A 22599-nucleotide genomic window follows, 5' to 3' on the forward strand; every position below is an offset into this window, starting at 1 on the left:
ATACCAAGTATATTTTCCAGATAGGCTTTGATATCCTAGTAGAAACAAGGAACTGCAGATGCTGGTTTACACAAAGGATTAAAAATGCTGGAGTAACTCAGTGGGTCAGGCAGCATCTCTGGAGAACGTCACCATAGATAAGTATCGTTTCAGATGGGAACCCTTCTTCGGAGCGGGGGAAGTGAAGGACAGTGTTTCACTGTTATTTCTCTGTGTGGTTGTCCAAATTAGGCCATGTCATAGAAGCAGAACGAGGCCATTCAGCCCATCAAGTCTGCTCCGCCATTCAATGTATTTTCCCCTCTCAACCCCATTCTCCTGCTGGGAGAGAGGAGAGGCAGGACAAAGTGTGAGAATAGAGCAAGGGTCTACACTCAATACTAAGGAGCACCAATGTTGAGGGTCTGGCTGGTGGATCTCCAACATCATACACTTGATCCTGCCTCCCCTCTCTCCCAGCTTGAACGAAGAAGGTTCCTGACCCGAAACGTCACCTATCCTGGTTCTCCAGAGATGCTGCCTGACTCGCTGAGTTACTCCTGCACTTTGTGCCCTTTTTTGATATCCAAGTTATGGGAATGACATTTAGTGGACAGCGGTTCAGAGAGTAAAAGGCTGTCTTTTGCTTTTATTGCTCTGTGGTCGTACAAATTTGACCATAACTCATAGGAGCAAAACAGAGCAGGGCGGCACAGTGGTGGAGTAGTAGAGTTGCTGTCTGACACCTGGGGTTGATCCTGACTACGGGTGCTGTCTGTATGGAGTTTGCACGTTTTCTCTGACTGTGGGTTTTCTTCAGGTGCTCCGGTTTCCTCCCACATTCCACAGAATACGTAGGCTCTGTGTATGGGTGATCACTGGTCAGCATGGACTTGGTAGGCCGAAGGACCCGTTTCCATGCTCTATCCCTATACTAAACTAAACTAATTTAGACCAAAAGACTTAGGTACAAAATTAGGCCATTTGGCCCATCGAGTCTACTCCGCTATTCAGTTATGGTTGATCAATTTTTCCTCTCAGCCCCTTTCTCCTGTCTCTCTCCACCCCCCCCCCCCCCCATAACCTTTGATGCCCTTCCTAATGAAGAACCTATCAATCTCAGCTTTAAACATGGTATGTGTTCAGTGACTTTAAACATTAGAGATACAACATGGAAACAGGCCCCATACCCCACCAAATCCATGCCGACCAGCGATCAACCCGCATACTATCACTATCCTACACACTAGGAACAATTTACAATTTACAGAATCCATTAAACCTAAAAATCTCCACATCTTTGGAGTGTGGGAGGAGATCGGAGCACTGGGAGAAAACCCACAAGGAGAACGTGCAAATGCCGTACAGACAGCACCCGTAGTCAGGATCAAACCGGCGCTGTAAGGCGGCAAATCTACTGCTGAGCCACAGTGCCGTTCTGGGGGCAGAGCATTGTGATTTCACGTCCATAAAGCTATGTTGAGACTGATGAAATGGACAGGGAACAGTTGATAAAATTCAACTCAAAGGTGCTTTGAATTTTGGAAGGAAAAATGAGGAGAGGTTTAAAAGCAAAACTCAATGTTACAGTCTTTGGAGTGTCAAAGGATAAGGGAAGATTTTATAGAAGTATACAAAGTTATGGAGAGGCATTAGTGATTGAGGAGTACACCTCTTATCTCTCTGTACACACTGCTTTCAAATGTTTGTGTAGCCACGGGTTAATGATTGCCGCCTTTCCACCATGTTTCAGATATTTCAGCGAAGGATCCGTTTTCACACATTATGCCGATGTCCTTGCGATCCTGGTCTGGTTGAGGCAGCTGTGTTGCCATCCGCGTCTGTTTGCAAACTCTTCAGCTGTCATGTCCTCCACAGGTAGGAGGGAGCAGATTCCTGCTGAACCCCCACCAGTGCCTTTGTTTGAATGAAATGGGAGACTCCTTTGGGCGCCTCTTGTAGTCGAAGCCCAGGAGGCAGCGGCTCTGTGATGGAATTCTTCAGCGGGTCAGGCTGCAACTGTCCGCCAAGCCCTACTGGATTTCAGAATATAAGGACGTTCCTTTAGGAAGAAGATGAGGAGGAATTTATTTAGTCAGAGGGTGGTGAACCTGTGGAATTCATTGCCACAGGCGGCTGTGGAGGCCACGTCAATGGATATGTTTAAGGCAGAGATAGATAGATTCTTAATTAGTACGGGTGTCAGGAGTTATGGGGTGAAGGCAGGACAATGGGGTTGAGTGTGGAAGATATATCAGCCATGATTGAATGATGGAGTATACTTGATGGGCTGAATGGCCTAATTCTGCTCCCATCACTTACTAAACTTATCTCCTGGTTGCCAACCCTTCCCCTTCCCATACTGACCTTTCTGTCCAGAGCCTCCTCCATTGCCAGCGTGAGGCCAAACGCAAACTGGAGGAACAGCATCTCCTATTCAGCTTGGCTAGTTTACAACCCAACGGTATGAACATTCAGTGTAGGAAGGAACTGCAGATGCTGGTTTACACCAAACATAGACACAAAATGACAGAGTAACTCAACGGGTCAGGCAGCATCTCGGGAGAAAAGAAATAGGTAACTTTTTGGGTCGAGTCCCTTCTCCAGACTGCGAGTCAGTGGGGAGGGAAACTAGAGGTATAAAAAGGTTCAGTACAAATCAGAGCCGGCACCAATGGCCAAGGAGCTCACAATGGTCCATTGTTGACTGTGGAGGGGGTGATAACAAAGGGATAGAAACAGTGAAACTAGTGGGATAACTCCCCAAGTTTCCCCTTATCTCCCTGCTACTCTTCCCTCTCCCAATTACCCTTCCCTCTCACTCTTCCCACTCCCCATTTTCCCGTCTCTCTCCCACTCCCCTCGTCGCCCCCATTTCCCTTTCTCCCTCCCCCCCCATTTCTCCTTTCTGCCCTCTCATTCTCCCCATCTGCCCCCTTTCCCTGTAGATAGTGCCACTCCTGATGAACTGAGGGAGAAGTTGGTGAAGAAGATCAAACTGGTTTTGAATTGTGGCTCGGACGAGGAGTGTGCCATCTGCCTGGAATCACTGACGTTGCCAGTAATCACACACTGTGCCCATGTTTACTGCAAGCCCTGCATCTGCCACGTCATTCGCAACGAACAGGTTAGTAAAATGCAACGTTACATAAACTCTTCTGTTCTTTGAGGATCTGGGCGATTTCTATGAGAGCTTGTCATAGAGACACACAATGTGGAAACAGGCCCTTCAGCTCAATTTGCCCACACTGGCCAACATCTACACTAGCCCTACCTGCCTGCATTTGGCCCATATCCTAAACCTGTCCTGTCGATGTACCTATCTAAGTGTTTCTTAATGTTGCAATAGTACATTCCTTAACTAGTTCCTCCAGAAGCTTGTTCCATACACCCACCACTCTTTGTGTGAAAAAGTTACCCCTCAGATTCCTATTAAATCTTCCCCTGCCCCCCCCCCCTTAAACTTATGTCCTCTGGTTCTCAATTCTCCTACTGTGAGCAAGAGACTCTGCTTCTACCCGATCTATTCCTCTCATGATTTTGTACACCTCTACAAGATCACCCCTTATCCTCCTGCTCTCCAAGGAATAGTCCTCGCTGCTCAACCTCTCCCGTTAGCTCAGGCCCTCGACATGTTTTAACATTATTTAACATGTATTAGATTTCTCTGACTGGTTGCTAAAACTTCAATGCAAACCCTCTTCAATTATTTGTCTTGGGGTGAAAGCCAATTCATAAGTCATAGGAGCAGAATTAGGCCATTTGGCCCATCGAGTCTACTCTGCCATTCAATCATGGCTGATCTATCTTTCCCTCTCAATCCCAGTTTCCTGCTTCTCCCCCAAACCCTTGACACCCTTATTCTCCACCTTAAAAATACCCATTGACTTGGCCTCCACAGCCGTCTGTGATAATAAATTCCACAGATTCACCACCTTCTGACTGAAGAAATTCTTCCTCATTGCCTTTCTAAAGGTACCTCCTTTTATTCTGAGGCTGTGCCCTCTGGTCCTAGACTCTCCCACTAGTGGAAACATCCAACTTTTGTTTGGAAGTGTCTTGCTTGATGGTAACCAAAAGCAAATGATTGTTGAATGACCCAATTATTAGTTAGTTGTTAATTGCTCGTTGTGTCTGCTCAGTGGATGTTTCTTGCTGTGCATGTCTCCACTAACCTCAACAATGAACTGTCATGGTTGCACTAAGGACTTCTTTTTTGGGATGTTATTAATTTATTTTGAATTTTTGTATATTATTTAATAGTAGGGACAATTTTTTTATGCAGAGGATGGTGGGTATATGGAACGAGCTGCCAGAAGAGGTAGCTTGGGCAGGTACTAAAATTACATTTAAAATAATTGAACAGGTACATGGATAAGAAAGGCTTAGAACACTTAGTCCCACCTGCCCAAATCTGTGTAGATGGGGCATCTTGGTCAGCATGGGCAAGTTGTGCCGAAGGGCCTGTTTCCTTGCTGTATGACTCTGACTCTATGGTAATATAGACCGCTACATAGTGGCACAGCGGTAGAGTTGCTGCCTCACAGCGCCAGAGACCCGGGTTTCCTATAATAATAATAATAATAATAATAATGGATGGGATTTATATAGCGCCTTTCTAATACTCAAGGCGCTTTACATCGCATTATTCATTCACTCCTCAGTCATACTCAGTGGTGGTGAGCTACTTCTGTAGCCACAGCTGCCCTGGGGCAGACTGACGGAAGCGTGGCTGCCAATCTGTGCCTACGGCCCCTCCGACCACCACCAATCACTCACACACATTCGCACACAGGCAAAGGTGGGTGAAGTGTCTTGCCCAAGGACACAACGACAGTATGCACTCCAAGCGGGATTCGAACCGGCTACCTTCCGATCGCCAGCCGAACACTTAGCCCATTGTGCCATCTGTCGTCCCCGATGGCGTTATGGGTGCTGTCTGTACGGAGTTTTACGTTCTCCCTGTGACCGTGTGGGTTTTCTCCGGATGTCCCGGTTTCCTCCCACACTCCAAAGAGGTACAGGTTTGTAGGTTAATTGGCATTGGTAACATTTTAATTGTCCCTCGTGTGTAGGATGGTGCTAGTGTACGGGTGTTCGCTGGTCAGCTCAGACTCGGTAAGCCGAAGGGCCTGTTCCATGCTGTGTGACTGACTGCTACTGGACAATGAATAAAATCAGTTCCACCTGATTTCATGGGATTTATTAGGCCAAAAGGTCTGTATCGTGCAGTTTAGTTTAGAAATACAGTGCAGGAACAGGCTCACCGAGTCCGGCCAGTGATCCTTGTACACTAGCACTATCCTACACACACTGGGGACAATTTTACCAAGCCAATTAGGCTACAAACAAGATAGACACAAAATGCTTGAGAAAGATCTCGACCAGAAACGTCACCATTCCTTCTCTCCAGAGATGCAGCCTGACCCGCTGCATTTTGTGTCTGTCTTCTGTGTAAATCAGCATCTGCAGTTCCATCCTACACAGCCGGCAATCAATGCTGTATGGCTCTATCACTCTATATGTTACCTATGGACATTGTGTTTGCAGGCCAGTAATACTGCTGCAAGTAGGAACTTCATTATTTTGTGCCTACGGCAGTTAAACGCTCTTTGACCCTTTCTTCCCACTCGTCTCTGCTAGCCCACAGCCAGGTGCCCCCTGTGTCGGGCGGAGATTCGCGTGGAACAGCTGGTGGAATGTCCTCCTGAGGAGATGGACTCGGCACCGTTTGACAAGACCCAGCAGGCCTGGGTCTCCAGTTCAAAGGTGAGTCACAAGCCGTGCATTCCCATCCACCATGTGTGGGAGAGAGACACTGATGCTGGGGAGGGGAGAGGTAGCGGACGTCATCTGTGGAATGTATGGGAGAGACGGCTGCTCCAACGCTTGTGACCTATGTGGGAGCTCACATTATTTATGAACTTGACAGTAAGTCATAGTTGAGATGTTGAGATATAATCCCAAAGTTAAGACTAGCTGGATCACCAAATTTGGGCAATCCTGCCTGTCGCGACTTTAGGATTATACTTGAGAAACACAACTGGGCATTTACAGTTGCCGTGGGAGAGGATTCCACTGCACAAGAGAATTTAAATCCAAAATATTTATTTGCTTGATTTTCATTGCACTTCCTTTACATCGCTTTACAGAAGTGGGTTTGTTATAGGGCGGCAGCGTGGTGCAGCGGTAGAGTTGCTGCCTCGCAGCGCCGGAGACCCGGGTTCGATCCCGACTACGGGTGCTGTCTGTACGGAGCTTGCATGTTCTCCCCGTGACCTCATCGGTTTTCCACAGGTGCACCGGTTTTCTCCCACATCCCAAAGACGTGCAGGTTGCTAGGTTAATTGGTTTTGGTGAAAATTGTAAATTGTCCCTAGTGGACGATAGGATATTTAGGAAAGTGCTGATGTATGGGGTGGTAGCTGGTCAGCACGGACTCAGTGGGCCGAAGGGCCTGTTTCCACGCTGCATCTCTAAAGTCAAAATTAATGACTTTAGAGACACACACTTTACAATTTTACCAAACCAATTAACCTACAAACCTCTACGTCTTTGGAGTGTGGGGAGAAACTGAAGCACCCGTGAAAATCCCCGCAGGTCACAGGGAAAATGTACAAATTCCATACAGACAGCAGCCATAGTTAAGATTGAACCCGGTCTCTGGCGCTGTAAGGCAGCAACTCTACCGCTGCGCCACAGTGCCATCTTAGTTTGATGATCATGCTCCCTCTGCAAACCTGCGAACCTCTGAACAGAGGCTTCTCTGATTTTAATTTTGCCTTTTAATTAATCTTGCTTCCTAAAAGCACAGGACTCCTGAGTTTGTTTCTCTTTCATGGCACTGTAGATAATTCTGTCCTCTTTGTAAATTGCCAAAAGGTGTATAAGGGGTCATGGATTTTTTTTAGAATTACGTGACGATCAAACTCTAGCAGGTGTACAAGCATATAATCTGCGATATATGTACATCCAGGAATTAGTTGGAGGGATGGGGACAATTGGAAGTACATGTAGGTATGTTGCAAAGCCTACCTGAAGCGTCGTTGAAGATCTGCCGTTGTGGGTGTGCGCGATTTTGGCGCCGTTTAGAGGGGGCGGGTTTAAAACGCGATTTTCTCTAAGCTGTTCCAATCGAAAATGTTCAGCCTAGTTAATTATTAACGAAAAATCGCTGGAAGACCCCGTCGCAAAAGCTATTATTAGTTTTAAAGGCCTTGAATAATAGTTATAGTAGTTTAAAAATCAATCTTTAAACCCGGGACAGCCAGCAACCGCAGGGTCCCATAAAGCAAACCACAGAAGTTAGGTTGTATATTTTTACATTAAAAAGGGCTTTTAAAGAACCCTTTATACAAAGTTTAATATTGCGAGTAGCTCAATTTGGCCCCATTATATCCCGCAGTATTTTTCTCGGCATTTGGGGCACAAATCTACCGCAATGTGAACGTTCTAAACCAGCGCGTTCCACAGGGACCCACTGGAAAGCTGATTTAAAATGGACTTTAATTTGCAGCAATTGAACACTAAATTCCTTCCATTTGGCCTATAAATTAATGTAAATGAGATTTAAAAATCATGTTTTATTGTGAATTATTTGTGAATATTATTTGGACATTTAGGCTATTTAAAAATGTTAATCATTTATTAAGAAATGGATAGATGTTTAGATCTAGTAATTGAAGTCTGAAATTAGCTACAATTAGGTAACTAACTAATTATATGCTTTAATTTCAGGTCATCCAAGTAAGATTATTTTATATTTGTTTCAGAATGCTTCAATCTATGATAACTGAAAATTTCATTCAGTTCTCTTAATTTTTAAGAAAGTTATGGGCTTTTGACTGTTCACGATCACAGCTTTTTTGTTATGTCCATAGAAAATCAATAGGGAACAAGATGCTCATTTCCCAGTATGAAAATGGCCATAACTTTTTAAATACTTGAGATATGAAAGTGAATTAGGTGTCAAATTAAACTTATTTTTATGCTTTATCTGATGGGATAAATTACAGACTTGATTTTTAAAATCTCAAAATTTTGTAACATTGCTAGTACATGCTACCAAAACGAGGGGCCATTCTGAAAGCGGTCAGAAAGATATTTCAATACGTTGGTGTAACTTTGCTCTTTGCAATTATAGGTGGATGCCCTGATGCATTCCTTGATTGAACTTCGAAAGCAGGACCCCACCATTAAGAGTTTGGTTGTGTCACAGTTCACAGCCTTTCTTACTCTTATAGAAACTCCTCTGAGGTAGGTGAAATCTTGCACATTTACTTCTAGTTTTCTTCTCAAACAGGCTGTCTCCAATAGTTAGCGGAGCCACAAGGAACTGCAGATGCTGGATTCTTGAGCAAATAACAAAGTGCTGGAGGAAACTCAGCGGGTCGGGCGGCATCTGTGGAGAAAAATGTAAGATGATGTTTTGAATCAAGGTGCTTCCTCAGCCTGAGGACTGAATTTGAAGAAAGCACTCGACCCGAAATGTCACCTGCCTATTCCCTCCGCAGATGCTGCCTGACCCGCAGAGTTCCTCTAGCACTTTTTTTTTGTGCAAGAGTTAATGTTTGATTACTTTGCTGCACTCCCCGTGTAGTAACTATGATCTATGGGTAAGAAAACCCAAATTATATGCCACATGAACTGTAGTTCTTCCAAAGCAAAAAGAGTCTTCATTCATTTAGATTAATTAATTTAATCTAAACTAATTGAGTTTAGTTTATTGTCATGTGTACCAAGGTACTGTGAAAAGCTTTTGTTGCATGCTAATCAATCAGCGGAAAGACTATACATGATTACAATCGATGTATAAGATCAAAGGAATAATGTTTAATGCCAGATAAAGTCCAGTAAAGTCCGATTAAAAATAGTCTGAGGATCTCCAATGGGTAGATAATAGCTCAGGACCACTCTCTAGTTGTTGGTTGGATGGTTCAGTTGCTGAGAACAACTGGGAAGAAACATCCCCTGAATCTGGAGGTGAGTGTTTTCACACTTCTGTACCTCTTGCCTGATGGGAGAGGGGAGAAGAGGGAGTGACTGGGGTGAGACTGGTCCTTGATTATGCTGGTGGCCTTGCCAAGGCAGCATGGGGTGTAAATGGAAGGGAGGTTTATTAATGTAATTTAGATTTAATTGTACTTAATTACTTCAGCTATTTCATCGGGCTCCAAACGCGTGCCTTGGTCGGAGTTGGATTATGCGTGCACACCTGCTTTTATCTTTTCCAGACAAGAAGGCTTCAGCTTCTCCCGCTTGGACGGCTCGATGCCTCAGAAGCGACGGATAGTCGCCATCGACTCCTTCCAGAGCAGCAGCCCGGGCTCACCAACCATCATGCTCCTGTCGCTAAAGGCTGGCGGCGTTGGGCTGAATCTCACGGCAGCTTCCCGCGTGTTCCTCATGGATCCTGTGAGTGGCCGGGAATCCTTCACACCCATCTAGCTCAAAACTTCATGTGGCTACAACCATTTTACACAGTTTAACCCATGCAGTTCCCATTACTTGTGCTCTTTATGAGATAACTCTGTTTATCCCCGTTGGTGAACAGGTCCAGAATTTCCAGTCTATACCCCCAGTTCATCTGGCTTCCTTCCCAAGTGTCTGCAAACAAAAATATTGAGTAGCTCTTGGACAGGGAATCCTCTTTACCATTTATAAAATTCAGAATGCAAACTTATCCAAGTCCAAAACTCACACTCCTTAGAGCGAACTATAGGACATCGGTTTGGGTGTGGGGGGTGAGTTATTTGTGATTAAATCTAACTTCAATCAGACTTGTTTGTGTAAACTGGCTGGTCAGGTCTTGCCCCAAGACCCATTTACTCCACTTGATTGATTGAAAGATACAGTATGGAAACAGGCCCTCAGGCCCAACAAGTCACGCTGACCATCGACCATCTGTTCACACTATTTCTATGTTATCCCACTTTCGCATCTACTCCCGACACACCAGGGGTAATTTACAGAAGCCAATTAACCTACAAACCCACGCGGTCAGGGGGAGAACGTGCAAACATCACACAGACAGCATCTGAGGACAGCATCAAACCCAGTCTCTGTTGCTGTGGGGCAATAGCTCTACCAGTTGAGCCACCGTGCTGCCCTTGGCTGTTAATCCTTACGGAAAGATTAATTCCAAGGGCATGGAAACAGATCCTTTGACCCACCGTCGATTCTGATCATCAGCGATCCATTTAGCACTAATTCTATAACAATCCCCATTCAAATCTTCCACTTTAACATTCCGTGCTGACTTACACTTACTGTGGCCAGTTAACCTGCCAACATATTAGGGATGTGGGTGGAAACCAAAGCACCAGACGGACACTGGCACAGTCACACGGAGAGTGGGCAACTCCACACAGGCAGCAGCAGAAGTTTATAAGTTCTTGGGCATATCAGAACATTACCTAAAACTCACAATAAACCAAAGAAATTTCCTTGATTACAGTATATAAATTGGGAAAAAATTAATATTAAAATTTTGGAAAGGCCCAACAACCCCCACAATCAAGATGTGGATTATGGAGATGTCGGAGACCTTACATTTGGAAAAAATTAGATATGTCTTAATTGACAAACCAGAATTATTTATTAGAATATGGTCTCCATTTATAGATTACTTGAAGGGGTAGACCGGATTGGCACAGAGGCCGGACTGAAGCCTGAACCCAGGACTAGATGAATAGTTATGTTCTCTGACCTACGGACCTAACTCCCAAGTTGTATTATTGATAGTTTATTCTATTTTTCTAATTTCTTTCTTTCTTTTTTTCTATCTATAAATATAAATAAATAATTAGAGGCAATGTTTATAGATAACCGATAAAGGAGGATCCCAGCTACTTCGGTAACTGGGTCCCTGGAAACCTGAATACTTGATATGTAACCGCTAAACAAAGTCTGTACCGGCTTGGTTTATGATATGCAAATGCCTCTCATAAAAATTTATTTAAAAAAAAAAAAGGTTTATAAGTTCTAGGAGCACAATTAGGCTATTTGCCCATCAAGTCTACTCTGCCATTCATTCATGGCTGATCTATCTTTCCCTTTCAACCCCACTCTCCTGCCTTCTCGCCATAACCCCCGACACCCTTATTAATCAACAACCTGTCAATCTCGGGAAGTCTGGATTGAACCTGGAGCTGTGAGGATTTTCATCCATTAAGTACTTTTGGGTGTCTGTGGGAAGCAGTCTTGACACGGGTTGTGCTTGCTGCTAGGGTTGGTAATGAGTGTTCTTGCATTAGCAGCAGTGTAGTAATTTATTGTTGTACCCAGGCTTGGAATCCCGCTGCAGAGGACCAGTGCTTCGATAGATGCCACCGGCTGGGTCAGACGCGAGATGTAGTCATCACCAAGGTAAGTACAACTGCCTTTCACAAGGTCAGAGGGAAATCGACTGCACTGCAGCCACTCGGGTAACCTGCATAAAGCCCAAAGGAGCTGCACTTTTATTTCTCTCTCGTCACCTCCTCCCTCATAAACATCGGACATTTGGTGCAAGGCATTTTACATATCAAAGAGATCAATCTAGCTTCTTCTCTGCTTCCTCTCTCGTCACTTGGGAGACAAATGTTATAGTATTCATTATCTCAATACACAGCAACCTGAGGCAAACCTAAACTTGCCTTTCTGTATTATTCTATTGGTGAAAAGCCTAATTTGAGACTAAATATAAGCTGTAAACTAGACCAGGAACCAATTTAATATCTTCTTATATTTTTAACTTAATTCAGCCTTATCACTTTTACATTAACTTCCCTGCAGATGCTGCCAGTCCTGATAAGTGTTTTTGGCAATTCCTGGGATGTAGAGTTTCAGAGGTACAGCACGGAAACAGGCCCTTAGGCCCATCGCGTCTGCTCCGATCCGCGACCACCCTGTACATTAACACTATCCTACATCTACACACTAGGGACAATTCACAATTTTACCGAAGCCAATTAACCTGCAAACCTGTACGTCTTGAAGTGTGGGAGAAAACCCTCATGGTCACAGGGAGAAAGTACAAACTCGGTACAGACAGCACCCGTTGACAGGATCAAACCCACGTCTCTGCCGCTGTAAGGCTGCAACTCTACCGCCCTTTATTTTCAGATTTCCAGCATCTGCTATTTTTAAAAATCTTACTTTTGAAATCCAAATGTGTTGAAATCACACGGGTCAGGCACCATCTGTGCTGAAAAAATGAATAGTTAATGTGTTTAGTTTAGTTTAGTTTAGAGATACAGCACACGGTTCAAGCCTTTTGACTCACCGAGTCCACGCTGACCATCGATCACCCGTACACTAGTTCTATGTTATCCCATTTTGTGGTCTCGCCAAGTATAATTATATTGTATTGTATTGTATTGTATATCTTTATTGTTATTTTCCTGAGTACTCACATACCCAGAGGAAACAAAAAAACGTTACTCAAACCAGTGTCCATTCAGTGTGCAGTAAAAAATAAATAGAAATAAAAATACATATATCATGAACAAGATTAACACTACTCTCAACTAAACATCAACAGGCGTTCCGATCGGCAGCGGCACGACAGTGGCTCTGTCCAGGTTGGTGGTTGGTGCGCGATACTTTGGCAGGGGGCAAAGTCCGTTTAACAGTCTTATAGCCTGAGGGAAGAAGCTGAGGAGCATCCTGCTGGTTTTGCAGCTAATGCTCCTGTACCTCTTCCCAGATGGCAGGATGGAAAATATGTGATGCGATGGGTGGTAGGGGTCTTTGATGATGGAGATGGCTCTGTTGATACATCTCTTCCTGTATATGTCCAGCAAGAAAGGGAGTGGAGCACCAATAATCCTGCTGGCGGTCTTCACAATCCTGTCAAGTTGGTGCCGTTCGTACGCCTTGCAGCTCCCGAACCAGGAAGTGATGCCGTTGGTTAATGTGCTCTCGATTGTCCCCCTATAAAAAGTTCGTAGATGTGTAGTGGGGAGACCTGCTTTACGTAGTCTTCGGAGAGGGTGTAGTCGCTGCTGGGCTCTCTTGACCAGTGCTGTGGTGTTGGTTGTGGACATCAGGTCATCTGACAGGTGGAGTCCTAGGAACTCCATGCTTATAATAAGCGTATAATAATAATTATACCCTGTATCATTGCAGAGAAATACCTTTATTAGGAGTGGATTTGAGGACAAGGGCACAATGTACCATTGCCTTAATGATCTGCCACCCCTGTTTATTGGGTTTCAGTGACATGTGTACAAGAACCCTCGGTCCCTTTAACCTTCAAAGCTTCCAAATGTGCCATTATTATGGGTGCGACAGTGACGCAGCGGTAGAGTTGCTGCCTTACAGCGCCAGAGTCCCAGGTTCGATCTTGACTATGGGAGCTGCCTATGGAGTTTGTACGTTCTCCCCGTGACCGCGTGGGTTTTCTCCGGCTGCTCTGGTTTTCTCCCACATTCCAAAGACGTGCAGGTTTGTCGGTTAATTGTTCCTGGTGTGTAGGATATAACTATTGTACAGAGTGATCACTGGATGGCACAGGCCCAGTGGGCCAAAGGACCTGTTTCCACGCTGTATCTCCAAACGAAATTAAATAAAATTTAAACGAAGCTCTCATAGTGAATCAGATGAAGTAAAAATAAAAGATTATTTCTGTACCTATAGATTGGGCTAATTTCTGCTAGTGACTGGGAAGGAGAGCAGAACATGTGAAGTTAATTTTGTTTATAAGGTCATCTCTCTTTATGTTGCTATGCCTTGGGAATTAAATTGTTCATTCTATTAAAGCTGTTCAAGCTTTTCCACCAATTAATAAGTCCTTTGTAAAGAGTGCCGAGGAGGTTTACCGGAATGATGCTCGGATTAGGGGGTATTAGCTACAGGGAAGAGTTGAACAGACTTGGATTATTTTCTCGGGAACCCCAGAGGCTGCGGAGAGACCTGATAGAAGTATATAAACTTGTGAGAGGCACAGATAGAGTAGACAGTCAAAATCCATTTCCCAGGTTGGAAATATCAAATACGAGAGGGCATAGCTTTATGGTGAAAGGGGCAACATTTAAAGTAGATGTGCGGGGCAAGTTTTTTTTTAGAGAGGGTGGTGGGTGCCTGGAACGCACTGCCAGGGGTGGTTTAGTTTATTTTATTTTAGGGATACAGCGTGGACGCAGGCCCTTCGGCCCACCGAGTCTGTACCGACCAGCGATCCCCGCACATTAACACTATCCTAGGGACAATTTACACATACACCAAGCCAATTAACCTACATACCTGTACGTTTTTGGAGTGTGGGAGGAAACCGAAGATCTTGGAGAAAGCCCACGTGATCACGGGGCGAACATACAAACGTCTTAGACAGCACCCGTAGTTGGGATCGAATCCGAGTCTCTGGCGCTGTAAGGCAGCAACTCTACCGCTGCGTCACCGTGGTCGCCCGTTGAGGCGGATATGTTAGTGGTATTTAACAGTCTTTTGGCACATGGATATGCAGAGAATCGAGGGAGATGGATTATGTGCAGGCAGATAAGAATTGGTCTTGGCATCATGTTTGGCCCAGACATTGTGGGCCGAAGGGCCTGTTCTTGTGCCGTACTGTTCTATGTTCTTACGTTTTGTTTGTTTGTATGCAGTTCATCGTGAAGGACTCTGTGGAGGAAAATATGATGAAAATTCAGAGCAAGAAGCAAGAACTTGTTGTGGGAGCTTTTGGATCCAAACAACAGCAGCAGATAAAGCAGAGTCGCATTGAGGAGATCAAGATCTTGATCAACATGTAATGCCAGTGTCTGCTGGCTAAAATGTTTTATTTTATTTCCTTCCGTCAAAGAAAACGCAATAATTGAAATTTTAAGATTTTGGCAGTTTTGCAGCCTGAACAAATTTGAATGAGAAGGCAACTTTAATACAAAATGTATAACGAGTTCTGTAAGTTTAGAGTCTATAAAACAAATCCAGTTTAATATATGTGCCAGTTTCTTCTTCAGATGGATGAAATGCTGCAGTCAGAAGTGCCAAGCCTTGGATGTGACATTAAAAACATAGAGATTAAAGTAATTTTTGTCAAGGGAAATCTAACATACAACCAGTATTTACTCTTGCATTTCTTCCTCGTTCAACAAATGTTGTTATGTTCATGATGTTCCCGTGCGTCTGCAGTACCTGCCTGATGGCAGTGAGTTCACTGTGGGAGGATTGATGCACGTTTAACATGGGACGAGATCTGACCTGACTTTGGCAGAGTGGTAGAGTTGCTGCCTTACAGCGCCAGACCCGGGTTAGAGCCTGACCACTGGTGCTGTCTATACGGAATTTGTCCGATTTCCCCATGACTGCTTAGGTTTGCTCCAGGTGCCCCAGTTTCCTCCCACATTCCAAGGACGTGCAAGTTTATATATTAATTGGCTTCTGTAAAATGCCCGTAGTGTGTAGGGTAGAACTAGTGTTTGGGAGACCGCTGGTCGGCGTGGACTCGGTGGGCCGAAGGGTTTATATATCTAAACTATAAACTAAAGGAAACTTCGTCTCAACTTATCCCTATGTTGTTGTACAGTGTAATCCAGCTAGTTTAGCTTATTAGCCCGTGTACCGAAGTACAGTGAAAAGCTTTTGTTGCGCTAACCAGTCAGCGGAAATACTATACATGATAATAACCAAGATGTCCACAGTGTGCAGATAACATGATTCTTAAATTTGTCCGGTTTCATAAGAAACAGGACACTGGAGCAGAATTAGGCCACTCAGCCCATCACTCTGCTCTTTCATTCATGGCTGATCTATTTGTCTCTCTCAACCCCATTCCCCTGCCTTCTCCCCGTAACCTTTGACACCCTTACTGATCAAGAACCTATCAATCTCTGCTTTAAAAATACTTAATAACGTGGGCTCCAACACCGTTTGTGGTGATGAATTCCGCAGATTCACCACCCTCTGGCAACCTTCAGGTGGCATGGTGGCCCAGTGCCGGAGACCTGGGTTCGATTCCGACTACGGGTGCTGTCTGTATGGAGTTTGTACATTCTCCCCGGGTGCTCCTGTTTCCTCCCACATTCCAAAGACTTGCAGGTTTGGAGGTTAATTGGCTTCAGTAAATTGTCCCTGGTGTGTAGGATAGAACAAATGTATGGGGATTGAGAGCTAGAGGACATAGGTTTAAGGTGAAAGAGGAAAGATTTAATAGGAATCTAAGGAGTAACATTTTCACACAAAGGGTGGTGGCTGCATGGAATGAGCTGCCAGAGGAGGGAGTTGAGGCAGGGACAATTGCACCATTTAAGAAACAATTAGGTACACAGGATGGGACAGGTTTAGAGGGATTAAAGGCTAAACACAAGCAGGTGGAACAAGTGTAATTGGCCATTCTTGTCAGCTTTGGCAAGTTGGGCCGAAGAGCCTGTTTCTGTGCTGTATGACTACGATAAGTAAGGTTTAGAGGGAAGGGTCATGACTCAAACATCGCCCATCCCTTCTCTCAAGAGATGCTCCTATCCTGCTGAGTTATTCCAACATTTTGTGTCTAAGGTTTAGAGGGATATGAGTTCAACCTTTGGTCGACATGGATGAGTTGGGCCCCAGGGCCTGTTTGCCTGAATATGCAGTGCATGCAGCAGTGTGTTGCACTGGCCTGCAAGTGTCACTTGCTGCAGGGAGGCAGAACCCCACAGCACTGCTGGCACCAACTGTAAAAATAAAGAGGCCCAGTTACTCTTGTGTCTGTTGCAGACAGCAGCCTACACGCTCCCCCTTCCCCCGCTGGCATCGTCATGAGCCTGCCATTCTGCGGGTTACACAAATGCCTGGCCACAAATCTGTATCTATCGTGTCTCAGCCGCTGCGAGCTGTTTACCCCTGCTCATCAGCTGCTGTGTTAAATAAAACCCAATGTTCACACATGCTTTGCTCCTTCACACGGGTCATTTATAACCACGCACGATGCAACACAGCTCTGCTGCAGGTAGGAGGCGTGGCAGAAGGCTGGCCATAATACATGGATCGAGTGGATGTGGAGAGGATGTTCCTACTAGTGGGAGAGTCTCGGACCAGACGCCATAGCCTCAGAATAAAAGGATGTACCTTTAGAAAGGTGATGAGGAATCCCCTTAGTCAGAGGGTGGTGAATCTGTGGAATAGGTGATTTTTCGGGTCTGATGAAGGGCTCCGACCCAAAATGTCACCTATTCCTTTTCTCCAGAGATGTTACCTGACCCACTGAGTTACTCCTGCACTTGGTTTGTAGGTTAATTGTCCTTAGTAAAATAGTTCCTCATGCAATTTGGATGAAAAGTGAGATAACATAAAACAATGTGAAAGGGTGATGAACTCAATGGGCCGAAGAGCCTATTTCCATGTTGTATCTCTAAACTGATAACTACATGCGACTGATAGAATATGGCTGGGGTTTGGTGTGATACCATCTTTCAAGAAGACAAAACAAGAAACTACAGAAGGTACACACAATTGCTGGGGAAACTCAGCGGGTGCAGCAGCATCTATGGAGCGAAGGAAATAGGCGACGTTTCGGGCCGAAACCCTTCTTCAGACTGATGGGGGGTGGGGAAAGAAAGAAGGAAAAGGGGAGGAGGAGGAGGAGCCCGAGGGCGGGCGGGTGGGAGGGTGGGAGGAGACAGCTAGAGGGTTAAGGAAGGGGAGGGGACAGCACGGGCTAGCCAAATTGGGAGAATTCAATGTTAATGCCATAAGGACGCAAGGACCCCAGACGGAATATGAGGTGCTGTTCCTCCAATTTCCGCTGTTGCTCACTCTGGCAATGGAGGAGACCCAGGACAGAGAGGTCGGATTGGGAATGGGAGGGGGAGTTGAAGTGCTGAGCCACCGGGAGGTCAGGTAGGTTATTGCGTACTGAGCGGAGGTGTTCGGCGAAACGATCGCCCAACCTACGCTTGGTCTCACCGATGTAAATGAGCTGACATCTAGAGCAGCAGATGCAGTAGATGAGGTTGGAGGAGATACAGGTGAACCTTTGTCGCACCTGGAACGACTGCTTGGGACCTTGAATGGAGTCGAGGGGGGAGGTGAAGGGACAGGTGTTGCATGTCCACCTAACACCTCCAACGTGACCCCACCACTCGCCACATCTTCCCATCTCCCCCAATGTCTGCCTTCCGCAAAGACCGCTCCCTCCGCAACTCCCTCGTCAATTCTTCCCTTCCCTCCCGCACCACCCCCTCCCCGGGCACTTTCCGTTGCAACCGCAAGAAATGCAACACCTGTCCCTTCACCTCCCCCCTCGACTCCATTCAAGGTCCCAAGCAGTCGTTCCAGGTGCGACAAAGGTTCACCTGTATCTCCTCCAACCTCATCTACTGCATCCGCTGCTCTAGATGTCAGCTCATTTACATCGGTGAGACCAAGCGTAGGTTGGGCGATCGTTTCGCCGAACACCTCCGCTCAGTCCGCAATAACCTACCTGACCTCCTGGTGGCTCAGCACTTCAACTCCCCCTCCCATTCCCAATCCGACCTCTCTGTCCTGGGTCTCCTCCATTGCCAGAGTGAGCAACAGCGGAAATTGGAGGAACAGCACCTCATATTCCGTCTGGGGTCCTTGCGTCCTTATGGCATTAACATTGAATTCTCCTAATTTGGCTAGCCCGTGCTGTCCCCTCCCCTTCCTTAACCCTCTAGCTGTCTCCTCCCACCCTCCCACCCGCCCGCCCTCGGGCTCCTCCTCCTCCTCCCCTTTTCCTTCTTTCTTTCCCCACCCCCCATCAGTCTGAAGAAGGGTTTCGGCCCGAAACGTCGCCTATTTCCTTCGCTCCATAGATGCTGCTGCACCCGCTGAGTTTCCCCAGCAATTGTGTGTACCTTCGATATTCCAGCATCTGCAGTTCCCTTTTGAACAAGAAACTACAGAGGCTGGTTCATACACAAAAGGACACAAAGTATTGGAGCAACTCAGTGGGACAGGCAGCATTGCTGTAGAACATGGATAGGTAATGTTTCAGATCAAGACCCTTCTCTGATGTGCTGAGTTACACCAGCATTTTGTGTATGAACCAGCATCTGCAGTTCTTCGTTTCTTCCGCTAACTGGTTAGCACGCAACAAAAGCTTTTCACAGTACCTCGGTACACGTGACAATGAACAACTAAATTTCACTAAGTTAATGGGAAAAGAGTGCCCATGGGCATGAGGTCAGAGGTATAAAAGTTCTGTAATTGTTGAGGAATTCATCCAGTGTCCTTGTGATATTTTTGCACCTACACTTTGCTAAAAGGGAACCTTAACAAACCTCTGGAGCGATCGGGGGAATTCTGAAATTCTCCATTGTTGGCAGGAATCAGCACATAGCAAGAACATACTTTCAAAAGAAATCCAAAACCTAAATGACATGATGAGCAAAGTGTTTCTTCCATGTTTATACTGAAGCACGCTTCTTTTAGCCACAGCTTAAAACCTTAAGTGCCATCGGGCCTGAGTGATTAGATATCATGGATTAGAAAGGCCCCGACATAACATTGTTCCCTCAGGACTTCCATGACACTTTTAGCTGGTGAGTTGCTCTGTTCCAGCTGTTGCACAAGCATATCTTGGTTTTTCTTAAGAGGCACAGCTTGGAAACAGGCCCTTCGGCCCACCGAGTCCACACTGACCATCGATCACCTGCACACTACTATGTTATCCCACTTTCTCAACCATTCCCTACATTCTAGAGGCAATTCGGTGGGAATGGGAACCAGCCCGAAGGCTCATTGGTCAGTGGGACTGTGAACGCTCCTGAAGGCTTGTTGGTCAGTGGGGCCTGGCAAAAGGCTCGTCCGACAGCAAGGGAGCTGGAGACATCGGGCACTAGGAGTGGGCCAGAAGGAGAATGAACCGGGGAAATGCCTCTAGCACTTTCGTGGTTGGCTGCAGGAGGCACAGCCGGGACGCAAAGATGGCCGGTCGAGGAGAGGGACGTTGGTTCATGGGAACTGCTCCAGTAGATCGAGCGCACGGGCCCACTGGAATTTGGACTCAGTATAAGTCATGGCAGTGCCCACATGCGTAAAATATGCAAAAAGAATTTCATTGTGAAGTTGCATATGTGACAAATAAAGGATTATTGAACCAGCACTGAACAATCAAATGTTGGCAGCCTTGTCAGCTGGTGGAATGCAGGGGGCGACCTCTCAGTTCCATGCGTTGGGTGTTCTCCATCAACCCATGGATGGCAGTGGTCATATTTCTTCGAAGAAAAAGTATGAAACCTCAATTGCAGCAAGCAAGCTTTTCCGATCATTCTGCAACTGCAATTGAACCCTTTGCAAAACACTTCCAGGATCTAGAGTTACATCAGAGGCGCTATTTTAGGCGAGGCGTCACTTGTAAATCCACATGGTTGACTTGAGTAGCAAATCACCGTGGCTGACATGCAAGGCACCAGAATGATTTATGGGACTAGGACTTGCTCACCAGCTAAAACTGGGAGCTTAAGTAGTTCAAAAGTCTGGCTGGTACATTACAATCAGTGGCATGTATTTAAGTGCATAAGTTACGGGCTTTACATTTTTGAGTTTAGAGATAGTGGAAATAGGCCTTTCGGCCCACCAAGTCGGTGCCAATCAGCAATGACCCTGTACACTAGCAATATCCTACACACGAGTGACAATTTATAATTTTTACTGAAGCCAATTAACATTTTAACCTTTGTTTTTGGAGTGTGGGAGGAAACCAGAGCACCCGGAGAAAACCCATACGGTCACGTGGAGAACATATAATCTCCATACAGACAGCCTCTGCAGTCAGGTTCGAACGCAGGTCTCTGTCGCTGGAAGGCAACGCAACCCCTTTCCCCAATATGTACAATCCTTGTTTTCAACACCAGTAGCATGTCCTTGTTACTCTGAATAGTTGATGAATGCTCTATAGATAGTTGATGTCATCTGTTCAAGACCCAGTTTGCTTTCTGACTGAATTTGTGGAAAATCTCACTCATTCAGCAATATCATGATAACAATAGCCTTGGGTCAGCAGAAGACTCTTGCCTACCCAGTTTGAGCAGAAGGCTGAGAGTTTAAGTCTTAAATCAGAGACTTTGGCACTAAATCCAAGTTGATGCTCAACTGTGGTGCTGAGCGAGTGTCACATTGTCGACATTTGTTTGGGAACTTACCATCACCCCTGGAGGGGAGCTTCGACCGCCGGCCCTGCAGTCTGCGGTGCTTCTGGCTGCGGGGACTTTAAATCTTCGACCGCCGGCCTGCGGCCTACACCAACTTAAAGCCGCGGTCTCCGGTGGGGAAGAGCCGACTCTGGACTTACCTGGACTTGTACCTTGTTCTTTTACCATCTGGACGCCCGCAGCAACGGCTGCGGAGGGTTCAGGTCCCGACCACGGGTGAAAATGGAGGACTGGCCAAATTGTGTGCCTTCCACCACAGTGATGAATGCTGTGGTGGATGTTTATGTTAACCTTTTATTGTGTTTTTGTGTGTGTTCTTTATAATTGTACCGCTGCTGACATATTCATTTCACTTGCACTTATGTGCAATGTGACAAATAAACCGTATTGTATTGTATTGTATTGTATTGTTGTATTACCTTGCAGGTAGACTTTTGAGATGTTACAGCAAATGGTACTCCAACCAATGTTTATCATAGCAAATAAACTGGGTTACATTGTCAAGAGGGAGATTAATGTGCACAACACAAATAGGAAAGATGTTGTTAAACTGGAAAGAGTACAGAAAAGATTTACAAGAATGTTGCCAGGACTGAGCTATAGGGGAGAGGTTGAGCAGGCCAGGACTTTATTCCTTGGGAGTGCAGGAGAACGAGGGGTAATCTTATAGAGGTGTACAAGGTCATGAGAGGAAAAGATAGGGTAAATGCATGGAATCTTTTACCCAGAGTAAGGGAATAGAGAACTAGAGGAGGTACACAGAATTGCTGGGGAAACTCAGCGGGTGCAGCAGCATCTATGGAGCGAAGGAAATAGGCGACGTTTCGGGCCGAAACCCTTCTTCAGACCTAGAGAACTAGAGGACATGGGCGTAAGGTGAGGGGGGGGGGAGATTTTATAGAAACGTGAGGGGCAACTTTAAAAAAAATACACACAAAGGGTGGTATGTGTATGGAACAAGCTGCCAGAGGATGTATTTGAGGCTGGACTTATCACAATATTTAATAAATATTTACACAGGTACGTGGATAGGATACGTATAGAGGGATTTGGGACAAATGCTGGCAGGTGAGACTAGTGTAATTGGGGCATGTTGGTCAGTATAGGCAAGTTGGGCCAAAAGGCCTGTTTTCCTGCTGTATGTTTATGATTCTAACATGGTCATGAATATATAATACCTGCTCCATTTGCTCAAGAAAAGTTTATTTTGCTCAAGAAAAGATCATGAAGGTATTGTGCATTTGTCAAAGCTGCAACACTGATTGCTGCCCAAGCATTCTATTTCTGCTTTGCCATTACAGTTATACGCTGCCTCAACGCCACTTCTGAAATAATCCAGATTTTCATTAATGTACCAACAATTGTATTGTACCAACAACAATGAGAGTTTAGACATCATCCTGACCGCGGTCTACATCCCATCCCAGGCAGACATCCGTCTAGCATTGGAGGAGCAACAAGCACCAGACAGCGTACCCCGAATAGTTTACCACCATAGCTGGGGACTTCAACAAAGCCAACCTGAAAAAACGCTCCCAAACTACCA

At 45.6% G+C, this 22599-nt stretch overlaps 1 protein-coding gene across 3 annotated transcripts in view; it reads left to right on the top strand.

The window, feature by feature from the left end:
* The window catches only part of hltf (helicase like transcription factor), a 53569-nt gene extending 38556 nt beyond the window's left edge, over positions 1-15013 (top strand). For all 3 annotated transcript variants that reach the window (XM_033031871.1, XM_033031872.1, XM_033031873.1), the window contains 7 exons: positions 1733-1857; positions 2928-3106; positions 5623-5748; positions 8123-8235; positions 9213-9393; positions 11266-11346; positions 14565-15013. In XM_033031871.1, coding sequence (XP_032887762.1) covers positions 1733-1857; positions 2928-3106; positions 5623-5748; positions 8123-8235; positions 9213-9393; positions 11266-11346; positions 14565-14711 — 952 coding nt within the window. In that variant the 3' untranslated portion in view covers positions 14712-15013. The remainder of the gene's footprint in view (positions 1-1732; positions 1858-2927; positions 3107-5622; positions 5749-8122; positions 8236-9212; positions 9394-11265; positions 11347-14564) is intronic.
* Positions 15014-22599: the final 7586 nt, after the last annotated feature.

Source organism: Amblyraja radiata, chromosome 13 (assembly GCF_010909765.2).
Source record: "Amblyraja radiata isolate CabotCenter1 chromosome 13, sAmbRad1.1.pri, whole genome shotgun sequence".
NCBI classification, from domain to species: Eukaryota; Metazoa; Chordata; class Chondrichthyes; order Rajiformes; family Rajidae; genus Amblyraja; species Amblyraja radiata.